This window comes from Stylophora pistillata, chromosome 4, assembly GCF_964205215.1.
Source record: "Stylophora pistillata chromosome 4, jaStyPist1.2, whole genome shotgun sequence".
In the NCBI taxonomy this organism is placed as follows: Eukaryota; Metazoa; Cnidaria; class Anthozoa; order Scleractinia; family Pocilloporidae; genus Stylophora; species Stylophora pistillata.
In genome coordinates this window covers 32,428,452-32,443,105 of record NC_142522.1, presented here as the reverse complement: position 1 = coordinate 32,443,105, position 14,654 = coordinate 32,428,452, and the positions used below count along the sequence as shown (strand labels likewise).

At 37.9% G+C, this 14,654-nt stretch overlaps 3 protein-coding genes across 4 annotated transcripts in view; 1 reads left to right on the top strand and 2 right to left on the bottom strand.

The window, feature by feature from the left end:
• Positions 1-1,857: 1,857 nt before the first annotated feature.
• LOC111324525 (transmembrane protein 163a) lies at positions 1,858-4,288 on the bottom strand. Its single transcript, XM_022928111.2, has one exon. It carries the CDS (start codon positions 3,631-3,633, stop codon positions 2,809-2,811), a length of 825 nt encoding a protein of 274 aa, XP_022783846.1. The 5' UTR covers positions 3,634-4,288; the 3' UTR covers positions 1,858-2,808.
• A 6,047-nt stretch (positions 4,289-10,335) lies between these two features.
• On the top strand, positions 10,336-12,308 carry LOC111324509 (transmembrane protein 163a). The gene is made up of 2 exons (XM_022928087.2): positions 10,336-10,556; positions 10,669-12,308. The coding sequence occupies exon 2, from the start codon at positions 11,001-11,003 to the stop codon at positions 11,820-11,822; it is 822 nt and encodes a 273-aa protein (XP_022783822.2). The 5' UTR covers positions 10,336-10,556; positions 10,669-11,000; the 3' UTR covers positions 11,823-12,308.
• Positions 12,309-13,056: 748 nt separating this feature from the next.
• LOC111324531 (kinesin-like protein KIF14) overlaps positions 13,057-14,654 on the bottom strand; it is a 21,024-nt gene continuing 19,426 nt past the window's right edge. The window contains exons 38-39 of one of the 2 annotated variants that reach the window (XR_002694268.2): positions 13,416-14,084; positions 13,057-13,383 (exon numbers count right to left, since the gene is read on the bottom strand). Coding sequence is in view for 1 of the 2 variants with exons in the window: in XM_022928118.2 (XP_022783853.2) it covers positions 13,506-14,084 (579 nt within the window). In the remaining variant the exon portion in view is untranslated. Of the gene's footprint in view, positions 14,085-14,654 lie in introns of both variants that reach the window. The other variant, XM_022928118.2, reaches the window with a different exon arrangement.

The following is a 14,654-nucleotide window of genomic DNA, read 5'->3' as shown; positions in this document are numbered from 1 at the left end:
ATACTTACAGAAAATGAGTTCTCATTGTCAAAGATAAAAAGTATTTAGATTATCAGCGTGGAATCAAGTCTTAAGTAGCTTCTTTCGAATGTATCTTTTGCATTACTTGAATGTGAGAAGGTGGTAATGTAATGTGTACTTCACTTGCAGATTTTTCAGCCCAAAAATGTTTTGGAGAACCTTATCAAACATCTTGCAAAATTTTTGACCTGTCTCTCTACATTTTACAAGCTATAAGTCACTACAACGGAGACCGAATTTAATTTGGATATTTAACAACTCAATATGGTTAAATTACCTAGTTATTTGTTTATACACTTTGCATAATTTTGCTTGCTCAGGTCACGAACACTTCTGACATTTTCGAAAGGAAGCAATGCGATTCAGAGCATCAAAAATTGCACAGAGAATGGAAATAGCAATGTTTTACGAATATATTTTTAAAAATCCAAAGTGTCAGGTAACAGCTACATTTTTTTCGCGCGAAATATTACCCGTTTTCAACGCCATTTTGCGTGGTCTGTAAGGATGTTCTTTCAAGGGCTTAAGTGATCCCAAAATCGATGTGCCCGAAAAAATATACTCACCAGAATTGAATAAGAATAGCTTTCCTTACAACGTGTGAAGTTTGACTGATTTCATTTTAAGCCTTGAGCGGAGCTTGGTTTTCGCAGTTAATTTTTGACTGCGACATGCGGAGCCTGAACTCAGGTAACCTGAAACCGCGTTTTCAGATATTCGCAAATTTATGAAAAGTTAAGAATCGCTGGAACTTAAAAACATGATTTTTGAAAAGGGTTTACTGAAAGGTTTCTTTGGGCGATATATGAGCAATTCACCAAAATGGTTAAAAGAGTCCTTCAACAAAATGAGCAAGAGATATCATAGTTTTCCTACAGCTGAGGTCGTAATTTGCATAATGGTGATCGATGTAACAACCGTATGGACATTTTCGACACTGATTTTATTTTCTCTCTGCTCTCACGCAACTCTGAATGTATGATTTCCCTTATACCTAATATCTTGTGGCATAACGGCTAAAAATTTCCAAAATTAAAGTTGATTTCAAAACCTTTTTCCTACCTGGCAGGGAATAATTAGATTAGCGTTTGTTTACACAACATATACCTTTGCTCGCTCAGGACACAAACATTTGTGGTATTTTCAAAAGGAAGCGTTCCGATTCAAAGCCTCAAATTTTACTCAGGTATTGAATAATGACATTTTATTACAAATATCTAGTTAAAAATTTAAAAAATTATGTACCAGGTATACTTTTATCGCGTTAAATTTTACCTATTTTTCGCCCCATGTACAGCACTTTTTGAGGGTGTTGCTTAAGGAACGAAAAAAAAAAAATCACAATATAGCTGTGTACGGAAAAATTAACATAACACAAATGAATGGGAAGACTTTTTCTTAAAACTTGTGAGGTTTGGTGTGAACTGAATTCATTTTAAGCCTTCAACGGAGCTTGGGTTTTGCAGTGAATTTTGGACAATTTGCCAGGCGGAAAACCGCACTTAAACCGCGTTTTCAAATTTTCGCAAATTTCTGAAAAATTAACACTCGTCGGAACTTTTAAACTTGATTTTTGAAAACAGTTTACCAAAGGGTATCGTTGAGCAAAATATGAGCAATTCACCAAAATGGTCGCTGACGGACGATTCTCGATCCTTACAGGCAGCCATTCTTAAAAGGAAATATGTAGCAGCTAGAGGGGAGAATAAACAATCAGATCGTGGAAGTGAAAGGGTTAAAGATTGGCAGGATTCCTTAATGTGAAAGGAATTTGGGCATTTTATGCACTTAAGAATCGTAAACATCTCTCTCCCATATACATATTACCATGGCAAGTATTTTCTCCCATCGCAAATTTAATCAAAGTTTAAACTATGACAAAAAAGACATATCCAAGAGATTGTTGATCTAACTCATTATATTTCACAGAAAGTAATATCTGTTTCGTTAGTGAATATTTTTGGATCCAGTTTGAAAAAATATATTCCTATAAGCTGTGGAAATAAAGCTACAACAAATCTATTAAAATATATAAATTAAAAGAAACATTTTGAATTTTAACGCAAAATTGAATTTATTTTCCAAACATTGGTTGAATCCATGATTATGGATGTAATTTTACTTATTTTCGCTCCTTTGGACGAAAGTCGTAACCTTCTGCTATGACAAGCGAAGATAGATTTACTAAAAAGCTGACGGCAACAGGCGCATTTGTGCTTAATATTATAAACTTTTCCTCTTTCTGTCAAGAATGATGTTCAGAGATTCGTGAACTTTCTCCAGTTTTGGTGATAATGGACAGGGCTGAGGAGTGTAAATGAAATACACGCAAACATTTAACACCCTAACAACGTAGCTACGCGGCCAAACTATTTTTCTCCTTCAGTAATATATTCTACTAGCAAGGGAGGCATGCAAGCAAATGTTGCCTAGAATAATCAAACCCGTGATAGTACCTTGTAACTCTTGATGATGAATTACTTCAGTTTCCTTTTCAAAAGGGAATTACCTTCTGCTACAAAATTCAAATTAAAGGTAACGTCAGTAACGTTGGTAAGATAAGAAATGCCCTTTAGAAACAGAAAAAAACAAACACCTTGTTTTGATGAGTTTGCCCAGCACCACCCAGTGGCGACAGTAACATCTTCACTGCAAGCGGTGAAAATGCCATTGAAGACTAACAGAAATGCTGTTAGTTCACCGATATTTGTAATCAAGGAATCTTAAGAACGTACAGGATTAATCTTATGAATATTTCCTGAACTTGTAAGATCCGTTCGAATTGTTTTATTTTTCGTCCATTACTTCCCGTCCTTTAATGACGTCATCACCCTCATGTAGTTCTTGTCCAGCTTCTTTCAGTTTGTTTACTTGTTTCTTTTCTCGCGCGACCTTGATCAGGATTTCAAATCCATAAATGATTGTTAAAACTGCGATGAAGATGGCTGTGGCTGGGTCTATCAACCAGGCTGAGCTACTCAGCTCCAAAACTAACGCGCTCAGAATCACACCCACTGACATTCCCGCGCCACTGAGGGCATCGATAGAATCCGCAACCAAAGCAGAACTGTCTAATTTCCTAGCCAGACACAGTTTAACACAGAAGAGGAGGAAATACCCCACACAGCTTACTACTGACATGATTATTAAAGCCGAAGGTTTCCGTGGTTCCTCGTCCAACACGATGCAAACAATCGCTCGCCCAGCGACCAGCGCTCCCGAAACGATAAAACACACAGCGATGATGTTACAAGCCTTCCATTCTCGTTGGGTTTTTCCCTCGCCGTTAATTCCATAGTAAAACCGCCACACAACAGATACAGAGGACGTAATGGCCAATATTGCGTCAAAAGCCACCGCGAATGCCGAAGAGCTGTCGGATATTTCAGAAACTACAAATGCGCCCAACCCGAGCAAAGTCGTGAAGACGATTGAAAGCAGACAAATCACGATAGTCATTTTACGCCATTTTTCTAACTTCTCATAGGGAATTCTCCCATTTTTGTGATCACTAGCCTCATCTGTATGTAACAAAGATTGTTGCTCGTAGTCGGTTTTAGCGTCATGGCTATTTCCCAATTCCTCTTTGATTGAAGGAGTGGATTTATCCATCGTCTAATCGATCTCAGCAACTCGGCGCGGTCAACATTGTTTTGTCCGTTTTACAAGCTTATCATAGAGAGACACTCGTTGTTTTATCCTGAATCATTAAGATCAGTCTATTGGCTAAATCAAGGATTCCCTGCAAGTGTGGGCCTAATATATACTCAATCAATCAAAATATTCCTTTACTCCATTTATATTCTATTGTCGCGTCAGACTGTCAGTACCTGAAACTTCAAGAGAACATTCAAATTTATGATTTTCTTTTTGCCGTAATGCACTTCGCCCGCTGAGCTTCAGAGATTACAAGTATTCGAGGAAAAAAAAGAGAAAAAGTACAGAAGAACTTCTCACTTTTCAGTTAATTGCACTTTGCTTTCAACAAAAACATAGCAGTTTCTCTCAGGTGCCTAGGAGCGGGGTGAAACAGAAAGTATGTGCAAAGTAATTAGCCTAGCGCGGAGCCGGTTTGTTTTCTTTTTTTAAATGGCTTTTATCTCGGTCAAGCATCACTCTCTCTCTCTCTCTCTCTTACCAGCTGTTGCCTAAGGAAAGTTTTCGGCGAAAACTCTAGAAATGTTTCCTCATTTTTGATTGAAGTATTGCTCCATTGAATTCTTCTGAATATATTTTGTGTGAATAAATTGTCTCTTGTATTCCCATTCTTAAGCAATCATTGTTTTAAACACTGTTGTTTGGCTCAATAGCACCTGAATAACATCACTGTTTGTTTATATCACCGACGCCTCCGATTATAAGAGACCTTTCAGAACATCATTTTCTTATCCTGTTAGGCAACAAGCTTTTAAGAGGTTTTAACGTTGAAAAGGAAACCAAAGATAAATATTTGGTCGGAATTTACCGACCACGTTTCGTCTCCTGGTCTCCGCCTGCAACTGAATCAAAAATTAACATGTGCACGTTAGTTATTTGGAATTTAGTAATTACCATTAAAATGCTTCATGTTATTCCTCTTTACTTTTTTTTTACTTACGATCTAAAAATAATTTGAAAGAAACCCTGACGGAAAATGTGGTGACCAAATTATGAGTGGTAACGATTTAGATTTGACTCTGGTTTGCTTTCCTCCTTCGTAGGAGAGTCGACATTTTTACCGATTAAAGATCTGTTTCTAATGCAAATACTACAATATTATCGTCCTCAAATATATTGCATTATTACAATAATGTTACAATATTATCGTCCTCAAATTTTGTTGTGTTCGTACATTTTATTCAAGGTTCTTGGCTGCTATTTTGTATGGCATCAGTCAATATGGGGCAAGTTAACGAGCTCTCTTTTATTTATATTTAAAAACAATTACACCTTTGATCTCTACTCAAAAGTAGCTAGCCTCTAATTTCCTTTCCTATGAACGGTGAATAAATCAATAAGGTCATAAGAATAATAAAGAGGAAAAATTGTCTCATTATTTAACAATTGGTTCATGCTTTAGCGTGCACTATCGAGTTATGGAGCACGCGGGAAGTTTGGAGAGCACGAAAGAAGCGTAAGAGTTGCCCGAGGCGATAGCCGAGGGCAACTCTAGCTTCTCAAGTGCTCTCCAAACTTCCCACGTGCTCCATAACTCGATAGTGCACTGCTGAAAGCATGAACCAATTGTTTTAGAACATAGCCGGTGGAATTTGTGCATCAAATGCGACGCGAAAAACGGACAACAATATCAGTTGAAGCGAATCGTGACGGCGCTGATGCCGAGTCTCCTTTTCCTTTGTTTTTCTCTTTTTCTGCCTCATTTAAGAACTCTAGCCCATGGGAAAAGGTCGAAACATTGTCTTCGTTTTCGGACTAGCAGGCCGAGTTTCTGTTTGTATCCATTATTGTCGCGAAATGTATTATTTTTCCCCGCACTAGCAATGGTCGCTCGCGCGAAAAAAAAAATTCTGGCGAAGTCGGATTTGCTGACGCTATCAGCGTGCACTATCGGGATTTTGAGCACGCTTACGTATAATGAATTTGATTGCGCGACTCTGCTAGCTATGTTCTAATTTCTCTTGGAAGTATGGAAGTAATAACTACTTTGAGAAGCTTTTAGTTCTTAAAAAAAATCAGCCTTGTCAGGATCACAGGAAATTAATGGCGAACAACGTGAAGGGTAAGTACTTGGTGTAATCCTTAATGTATGTTAATATATGCAAATGACCATGTATCCCCATATGTTCTTCTGTATCGATGCATGTATGAAGGATTTCACCAAGTACCTACCAAGTGAAAAGCCTGCATACCGCTGTTAGGGTGGTTAAGGGTTAAAGGACCCATAAGAGCCAAGTCGACCAGATTAACTCAGTTTTCGTAATAATTTGGATATATCAACAAAGTTGAAATGGTAAATTGGCCACCGTAACGATTACGAAACCTGACGTTTCGAGCGTTAGCCCTTCGTCGGAGCGAATAGAGGAATTGTGGGTTGTGTGTGCTTTTAAAGGCAGAAAATGGAGCTATGTTATTGGTGGGAACATGGCAACGAGAAAAAGTTTTCGTAGTTTTACATAACAATGAACAAGTTTCCTTTGGGAAAAGTGCGAATTGGGAAGCTTGGCTTGGTTCACGAAACGATCGAGGCAGGACCTTCGATTTCCTTCCGTCGGCCGGCATGGAATTTTTCATCTCAGCTGCGAGATCTCCGAAACCAGGCTGTCCACCTTTTCTTCATATGAATTCAATATGAGTTTTACTGAGAAAAGGATAAAGAGGGGAGATCTCGGAAAACAGGCCACCGCCTCGGTTATCCGTGCTGGTACGAAGAGACCCAAGAAATGTTCCCATATCAACATAGATACTGAGATTAAGATTCCGTTTCTTTTATCTCGCTGGTATGCTGGAAACCAGGGGCTTTTAAACGGAGGGGAAGGGAGCTTACAAACGGAACATAAAAAGCGCTTAAAAACAAATTAAAGCGGTGCTGATGAAATTACGTTTTGAATTTACCGATTAATAAATTAACCGATTAATTAAATTAACCGATGCTGCAAGACCAATCAGCAAGGTCGTTAAAAAAGAGCAAAAAGAAAAAAGTGGTGAGAGGCAACCAGCATGCTACAAGTACCAAGACAATGGTAATGGCAAATTTCAGAACAATTCGCTCTCTTTTTAGGCTTGGTCGCACGGCTTTGGTCGCTTATGCTTCACCAAGTATCTTCTGTGATTTGAGCTTATAGAAAATGGTAGTGTATAGCGCTGGCGCTATCAAAACGAATGGCAAGTAAAGGAAAATAACACAAACCACCACAGATTACGTTTCTACATATGAGCCTTCCCAAAGACATTAGAATCATTCTGGACTCTCAACACATTTATGACTGATCAGATGAGGGGAGTCTACAGGTAATGGCCATAACTCCCGACGGTGAAAATGAAGATGCGAAGTTTTGAACTGATGAGTGGGGTATGATGGGGATGTACCACTGCTCCAAATCGATCCAAAGCTTTTAGAACCTGGCTTTGGGTTGACAGGGTTACGGATATCGGTTGCAAATGAAAAAAAAAACTTGCAAAATAATTGGTTAACAACACCACTGATCAGCCAGTGACAAGAATATAGCTTATGGTCTGTGTCATTGTATTTGTCTTAAAGACAATTATTACGATGAGAGCCGGAATTTCCTTCCAGTGCAAAAACAAGTAGAACATAATAGGCGAGCGTCTTTCCATCGTTTTCGGCCAGAGGATTCGAACTGCAACGTGACATGATGAGTTCAAAAATACCGAAATCAGTTCTCAAAGTTCAGTGGTCTGTTAACCTAGAGCTGCCACAAATATGGCGTTCCATCACCGCTAAAATTCAAACTTAGCCCTCTATCTACGCATACCATCATTCACTAGCTGGCAACATTCAAATATTCGATTGAAACATTCAACCCTCCACTACAACATTCATGTCAGGCGTTTAAAATGCACTCACAACATTCAAACACACTCCAAACATTCAATCGATCAAGTGAAACATTCAAAGCAGGCATGCAAAATCTACTTACAACATTTGGACATGCAATTTAAACAAGCGGTTTTTAAATTCCAACTTTCATTTAGGACACTCGACTTTCAATTCGACAATCCATTCAAATATTCGATTATTCAATCTGAACATTCAATTCGAATATTCAATCTAAACATTCGATTCCAACATTCAATTCTAACGTTCAATTCAAACATTCGATTATTCAATTCGAACATTCAATCCAAACATTCAATTCGAACATTCAATCTAAACATTCAATTCAAACATTCAATCCAAACATTCAATTCGAACATGTTTAAATGGAATGTTCAAATCGAATGTTCACTGAGATTGAATAATCGAATGTTTGAAAGAATGTCCAAAATGAAAATTGGAATTGAATAACTGCTTGTTTAAATTGCATGTCCAAATGTTGTAAGTGGATTTTGTATGCCTGCTTTGAATGTTTCACTTGATTGATTGAATGTTTGGAGTGCATGTCCGAATGTTGTGAGTGTATTTTAAACGCCTGACATGAATGTTGTAGTGGAGGGTTGAATGTTTCAATTAATGATTTGAATGTTGCCAGTTGATGATGGTATGTGTGGATAGAGGGTTAAGTTTGAATTTTGGCGGTGACGGAACGCCATACTTAAATGACGTACTGCAGTAATGTTAGTCATCGAGCTACTGTTTGCGTTCTACGATAACACAAATGCTCCTTTGATTGACGTCTTTTGAGCGCAAGCGAGTAGTAATTAAAATATGAACGTAGTTCGTAAGAAAGATCAATTTATTGATGTCTCTCAGCTAAAAAATAAAATAAACTCCTCCCAGCAGATTTCAAGAACTACTGGCACCTTCCGGAAAATTTAAAACGACTTGTATATTAACACAATCAAAGTTCAGAACAGAGCGATTTTATTTTTCCGTTAGATCTAAACTAACTTACGCAGCTTGTCAGCTTAGAAAAACTGTCCCCTCCCCGAACAGTAAGAATGTTTTTTTTTTCTCAAGGAAGGAGTGCGACTTTACAATTTTTTTCCATAAATACTGAAATTGTGAGAGAATTGAGATGTTTCAATAGCATTTGTAAGCCTTTTATTTTTAGAGAATGTCGTTTTACTATCTTTAACGTACTAAAGCTTTTTTTAAACGACTATCCATAGTGGAATAAACGAGTTGTTCCGTAGCGTGTATTCGGATAACTTTGGAACACAGATGTTTTTCCAGAAGTCGATAGTCACCGGACGGAGTGAAAAGACATCCGTAGTTTTCACTTTGATTTAAAGCACGAGGTAAAAATTGGAGTTTTTATGGGTCTTTAATCAGAGTCGATCATTGCAGAAAAGTTAGACGCGGAGGGAAATAGAAAAGCTCCCAATTTTCCAGATATGTCGCCGGAAAACAGTGAAATCTGCACCATCTGGGATTCTTCTGAAGCATGAAAAATCAGCCATAATAAAATAGTCGAATATCATGTTCTGGCGCTCGTAATGATAAAGTCTGGCGTAGTCTTCAGACACTGATGTATCTTTGTGCGGTTTTATATCACGTTTTATTATCACGTTAAAATTGAATATGCATGCAATTTCTCCACGTAATAGTCTAAAAGTCTGCGAAAGATTTTATCCCTTCAGAAGAGTGTTGAAACACCCTTTTCAACTAGTTCCAGAAGCCTTAAAAATTGGAAAATTTGTCCCCTGGTATAAGTCCAAGAGCTTCCACGGCGATTTGTGACGGAAGAAGAAACGACCGGAAATTTTTAACTGAGGCTATTTACGCAGCGCCATAGTAATGGCATTGTCGCTACATAACACGATGTTACATACAAGATATACGTGTGATAGGTTCAACCAAAGAGTAATAGCGGTTGTTTGGTGTGAAGAAGTCCTCCGGCGAATGAGGCTTAATCCTGAGATTGCTAAAAATTAAGTTGGACTAGTGAATGACCATCTCTTGCTGGCTGATTTAAGATTTCAGTAAAGTTAATTTAAATTCCACAGTCAAAATGTAGTTAAATACAGCGGATGTTGCCGAAATCTCCGATAAGTTGTCTAGAAGTCACATTCGGCTTCCGAAAGATCAGCCATAAAAACCGAAAGAAAAGGAAAAGTGAAAAAATGATGAGTTGAAATGAATGTGAAATAATCTCTCAGTTTTTTCCTTGAAAATGTAGCTACTGGTTTGGAATATTCCCATTTTTCAACTGGAACTTGGAGAGCAGAAGTGTGGCGCAATAGACCATTTTTTTAAGAATAAGCAGCCCCAAAATAACCTCGTGCGAAGTACAGCGTCTGAATTGACTTACGGACTTACTGTATAAAACACTTTTTGATCTTAAAAAGAAGCCTCAAAAAAGCGTATTATATCGCTATATAACATGTTATGTTGCCATTCTATAAATAACATATTCTGTTCTTTTATTTTTTGTTCTTGTAGCTGTTGACATTTTTCTTAACGGCAAACCATTCACAGTCACACACGAAGATTATCGCGATCACAGCTCGCATAAAAATATAAATTACCATTCAATTCCGTATTTCTTTTTTTTTTTCTCAAATACTAAGAGGATATCGTGGGTAGCGAAAGTGGAAATAAATAATTTATGGCCCCCCTTAATTCCGGTGAATCCTCATCTGATTGGCCGAATACTGCAATCGATGAGTACCAAAACATACAATCCTCCAATAGGATTCTTCCAGACATCTGTTTATTAGATTTTCTCTTCCTCTATCTGACACAAAGGATCTTATTTTTTTTTCACGAATTCACTCTTCATTTACACTCTGCGAGAACTGAGAAAGCGAATTAACGAAACATTGGTACCGCGAAGAACCTAGCGTCCCTAGAGGTCGTTTTGTTTTAGATATCGCACTCATTTTCTACCCAGTTCAGTTACTTTTTCACAACTATATTATCTAAAGTCGTGCGTGGGCATCAATTTCTCGTTCAAAGCAGTGATCATATCGTGGTGAGCTGACACGTTTAAGTCTTATATGAAGTTTCTTCGTGTTCTCTGAAATTGATTTTTTTATGTCAAAAAAACGGTAGCTATTATCTTTTCTTTTATTGCTTTAAAAAAGGTAAAGAAATCTGAATTTTCCTGATTTCATCACCGAGAATTAGGGCCGTTTGCGAAGTAAATCTTCCTTTGATGGAACATGGAACTGTGAAGCCTTAATGACAACTGTCAATGCGTATAATTCACTGTAAATCTTGGTCAAACGGATTTAAGAATATTGTATTCAATGATATAAAACATCAAACTCCGAAAGCGGGGAACTGAAAGGCTTACTGCCAGTAGGTCTTTGTAAACCATTTTAAAAAAACGTCAATTGAAAGAAGCTGAAATTTAAAACAATTTCGACCAGGCAAAAACCTCAAAATTTCTCGATGGAATGATAGAGATAAAGACATGGACAGTGCACAGAATGAAAGCAACATTTCGATGAAAACACCAATGCTGGAACAAGAAGCGTTGCCGGTTAAACTTTCAGCGGAGCCCACGAAACCTCAGGAAGATTTTGGAACCTTTCCGTGCGTATCGCCTTATGACGATGAAACAGGAAAAAAGAAAGTCCGATTGTCGGCGCAAGAAAAACAACGCTGGCGACGCGCAGCGCTATCCGTATCTTTCGCCTCCATGTATGTCACACTCATGCTTAGCATTGCTTCCTTTGTAAGTTCAGGCATTGCTGAAAGTTCTGCGGCGTTTGCGATCGCTTTCGACGCTATGCTTGGGGTTGTATCATCTGGTGTGATTGTCTGGCGTTTTTACCAGGGAGTCAACGGCGTCTTGGGACCAGGCAAAGAACGAAAGGCTTGTGTGTTAATAGCCGCGTGTTTCATACTCTCTGCACTGATGATGTGCGCGCGAGCGGTGGAGTTTCTTGTCAGCGACATGGAGCCTAGAAACACACTCGCTCTTCTTTCGATCTCCGTGGTCGGGTTTCTATGTTATTCTGCCTTCTTTTGGTTGAAATATCGAATCGCTGATAAGCTGCAGAGCGTGGCTTTGAGGATCGACGCAATAGATTCAGCTTGCGGTGCTGCCATGGCCCTCGGTTTGATTGTAAGCACAATTATTTACAGCGAGATGCATTCGACATGGTGGTTAGACTCGGCGATTGCTCTTGCAATCGCCTTCGTCACTTTTTGTTACGGCTGCCTGATCATACTCAAAGTGATATGGAACAAAGACAGGTTTGGAATACCCGAGGAATATGAATTATTTTAAGAACGGCCAAAGTTGATTTTTTTTTTTTTTTTTTTTAAGCCATGATTGATATTTTAGTCTTTAATTTGGAGAGTTTTTCGAAAGATGATTATAAATTTTCACCGGATGCGAAATAAAATTATATATATATAAAAAAAAAAAACACCTGTTCACAAGATTATTTTTTTCTTTGAAACCTAAAATAAGTTTTAGTTTTCATGAAAATTGTAAGTGAAAAAATTATATGTATGAAAGCAATATGAATTCAAATCTTGAGACTACAAGTTGATGACAAATTAGTGTAGGGAAAAGTTTTTTTGTTTCGCTCAAAGAATTCATTTTATAACACGAAACTGAGCAACGGTGCGTTAATAACTCTCGAAGTACACGAACTCATACGGCTGCTGTAAAGCTGTGTTAAATGTATATGACTTTAAAAGGTTCTCTTCGTACTTGAGGTAGGTTATAGAATATGAAATAAAATTTCTCCTGAAAAAAGAACTAAAACTGACTCTTTTTTTAAAGTCGTTGATCTGCGACCGACGGTTAGTCATTATTTCGAATTGGAAATGGGATAAATTTCAACAAGGGGTCGCTTAATTTTCATAAATTTATTAGGAATTTTTCCTTCGATTGCTGATCGAAATCGATTTGAATCATTGCGAGGTTAACGGTTAGGATGGCTCCCTTAAATGACAAAAAAAATTTTAAGAGTTGGAATCGTCACACTGGGCGCCGTTCGAGGTTTGTTTACCTTATATCATACGAGCGACGATAAACCGGGTTCCTGTAAATTATGCCAAGTAACTGCCAAGTCAAACGCATGTTGTACACCTCCAGTTTCCACTCTTCTACCTCAGGTTACCAACGCTCAAACATTTTACGACATACTTTCCAAATGACAACTACAAAGTTGAAATTCGCAGACTTAGCAAACCTAAGATATTAGAGAATAACACTAATCACGTTGGCGAGCCGACCTCAATCATTTGCAAATCAACCTAAGACGATAATAATAATAAAGTGTTTATATGGCGCTAGTTTCCTCCAAATTCAAAAGCGCCTAACAAGAGTGACACAATTGTAAAATCAGAAAAACGCTTTAAAAAAAAAAAAAAAAAAAAAAAGCGATAGCGAACAGACGTCACTATTTGGCGAACCAGTCTATCTATGTTCTTGGCGAAGTAAACGTTTGCAGACTGACCTGACTCGTTCAGTACAGAACCGAAACGGGAGAGAATTCATCAAGACGATAGCGAATGAAATCAAGTATTTATTTTTTGGTTGAGTGTCAAAGGAAAACCAGTGTTGTTGACAATTTTGTCACGGAAATGAGGAAATGAGTATTTATCTGGGTTCTCTATAATTTACGTAGATGAAAAAGTGGGCTTCAGGATTCACCTGAACAAGTACGATATTTGGGGTAACCCTTATGCCTGTGTTTACGTGTCGCCATTTAAATGAATCCATCACTTTTGCCTTCAGAAAAGAAATTTCAAAGGTGAGAATCCTTACATGAACATTTTCTTCTGCAATATAACTTAGGGTCTTTTGACCAATTTGAGAGTATCATTAGAATAACCTTGTAATACTGAATAAACCATCAGCAATAACCTTGTAATACTGAATAAACCATCAGCAATCGATCTTCAAACAAACAGCACACTTTTTTCGTTAATAGAATTACATGTTCTTCTGAATTAATTAAACCGGCGATTCTTTACTCCACAATTTTCGTGGGCTCCTCGATTCTTTTCCACTGATTAATTTTTTACTGCGCGATACAAAAGGTGTCCTGGTATGATTTGATCCTCCGATAAACGGAGAGTAATTTGTCACGTCCGAGTGATCATCTTCAGTCCCAAACACTTTGTAGTTTCTCTTTTTCTGCAAAGACTTCGGCGCTGGACTCAGGAACAAAAACTTCGTCACCGTTTTCCTCAAATCCCCTGCAGCTACTTCAACGTCATTGCATTTCTTTTCCAAATATGCAATTTCGTCCAAAATGTCCTGATTACTCCCCACAGAGGCTGAATATTCTGTCTCGATAAACGCTCGTTTTTGCCGTACAATATTTCCCGCCGATGAGCAGATTTCTTCTGGTAACGAAACAAGTTTTTCCAAGTCCATATCTTCGCAGGCCATCCGCACGCTCGAAGCTAAATCTCTTGTCCTTTGGAGCAGTGTGTTTACACTGCTTACAAACTTTTTAACAGATATCAGTCGATTGTGCCCTGTGTTCTTTCTGCAGCTGGAGTTATTTGAGGTCGTTGCTAGTTGCATCTGTAGAACAAAGAAAAATAGTTGTAAGGTAAAACGAACCCGAGTCATTATCGACCCCTTTACTCCTTTGTCTGAATATCACTTCCTCCTACTGTCTGTCATACCCAATTCTTGTAATTTTAGCTCTGAAATTTAATTGTGAATGCAACAGACAATATTCCCTAATTTAAGATTTACCGTTCCTTCCCAAAACATTTGAGCAAGACATTACAAACATATTGACTTTTGTGATGAAAAATGTCTTACCAATTTCTCTTGCGACTGGAAAAGGTTTAGAAATAGTATCGACCGATCTGGAGTGTAAATCATGTATTGGTTGATTTGCATCACTGCGCTGTGATTGGTCTAAAAATCTCGCTCTACCTCCTCGACAAGTCAAAACCAAACGCGACTTTAAGTTGGAAAACAAAGTTGACCAAAACAAAGTTGACCAATTTCTCAGTCATCCTCACTTTCCAACGTGTCATGTCTTTTAAATTAGCTCCTATGTTCTGATTATCTGTTGGAATTTCCATAGTTTCAGTTTTCGGGACTCATTTAAAAAGAATAAAGGCTGATAGTTTCTAAAGA